We start from the raw sequence: 725 nt of genomic DNA, 5'->3' as shown, positions 1-725 counted from the left end.
TTTTTTTTCTGAGTTAAATCCCTTAAACACACCTAATAAGTGGATTTAACAGCTCTAAATTTACTAAACGAAAAAAAGCAAAACTGATTTTTAGCTTAAGGGAAAATTTATCTAGCTTATTTGGACATAGCGGAAAGCCGGCTGGGCCGCCGCTGGAACTCCTTCCGTCGCCGTTTCTGAATTGACGACGGCCAGACCTGCGTCTTCATAATGCGATTTACCCACCCGCAGTTAGCGGAAACATTCCGCTCAACGGACTTCTGAATGGCCAATTTGCGTGGGTTTATCAACAAGGAGGAAAAGGGCTTGTGGAGGCTGCAACGGAAAGAGCCTCGGTGGGCTGTTGGAGAGCAAAGACAGCTTTTAGGTTGACCGTCAGAGAATCGGAGATGTTCAGACAGCGCTACGGAGAGGTCGTCGCAGGCCGAGCAGTGGAGCGCCGGCGTGTAGCTTGGATTTGTTGAAGATGGATGCCATTGGGGTTTGTAAGATATTTCCATGTAGCTTTCCTTCTATTCTGTTACGAAATAACAGATTGGGTGCAGTATTTATAGGAGAGATTTTGCTAAGGCGGTTGGGAGTCGGCGCCATAAATAAGGAAATTCAAATCTGCCCGAAATTTTAGAGAAATAGGGTTGGCGTGGAGGAAGATAATTTTTTCAAGAATGTATTAGAATTATATAATTTACACATTCTCTAAGGGGCCGTTTTAGAAAAATTTGCAT

The 725-nt window shown here is 44.0% G+C and overlaps 1 protein-coding gene across 1 annotated transcript; it reads right to left on the bottom strand.

Moving 5' to 3' along the window:
* Positions 1 to 57: 57 nt before the first annotated feature.
* LOC110034450 lies at positions 58 to 506 on the bottom strand. The gene has a single exon (XM_020738711.1). It carries the CDS (start codon positions 498 to 500, stop codon positions 117 to 119), a length of 384 nt encoding a protein of 127 aa, XP_020594370.1. The 5' UTR covers positions 501 to 506; the 3' UTR covers positions 58 to 116.
* Between the last annotated feature and the right edge of the window lie 219 nt (positions 507 to 725).

The sequence above is a fragment of the Phalaenopsis equestris genome, unplaced genomic scaffold, assembly GCF_001263595.1.
Source record: "Phalaenopsis equestris unplaced genomic scaffold, ASM126359v1 Scaffold187852, whole genome shotgun sequence".
Taxonomy (NCBI): Eukaryota; Viridiplantae; Streptophyta; class Magnoliopsida; order Asparagales; family Orchidaceae; genus Phalaenopsis; species Phalaenopsis equestris.
The sequence above is the reverse complement of the archived record's forward strand: the minus strand, read 5'-3'. Positions and strand labels throughout refer to the sequence as shown.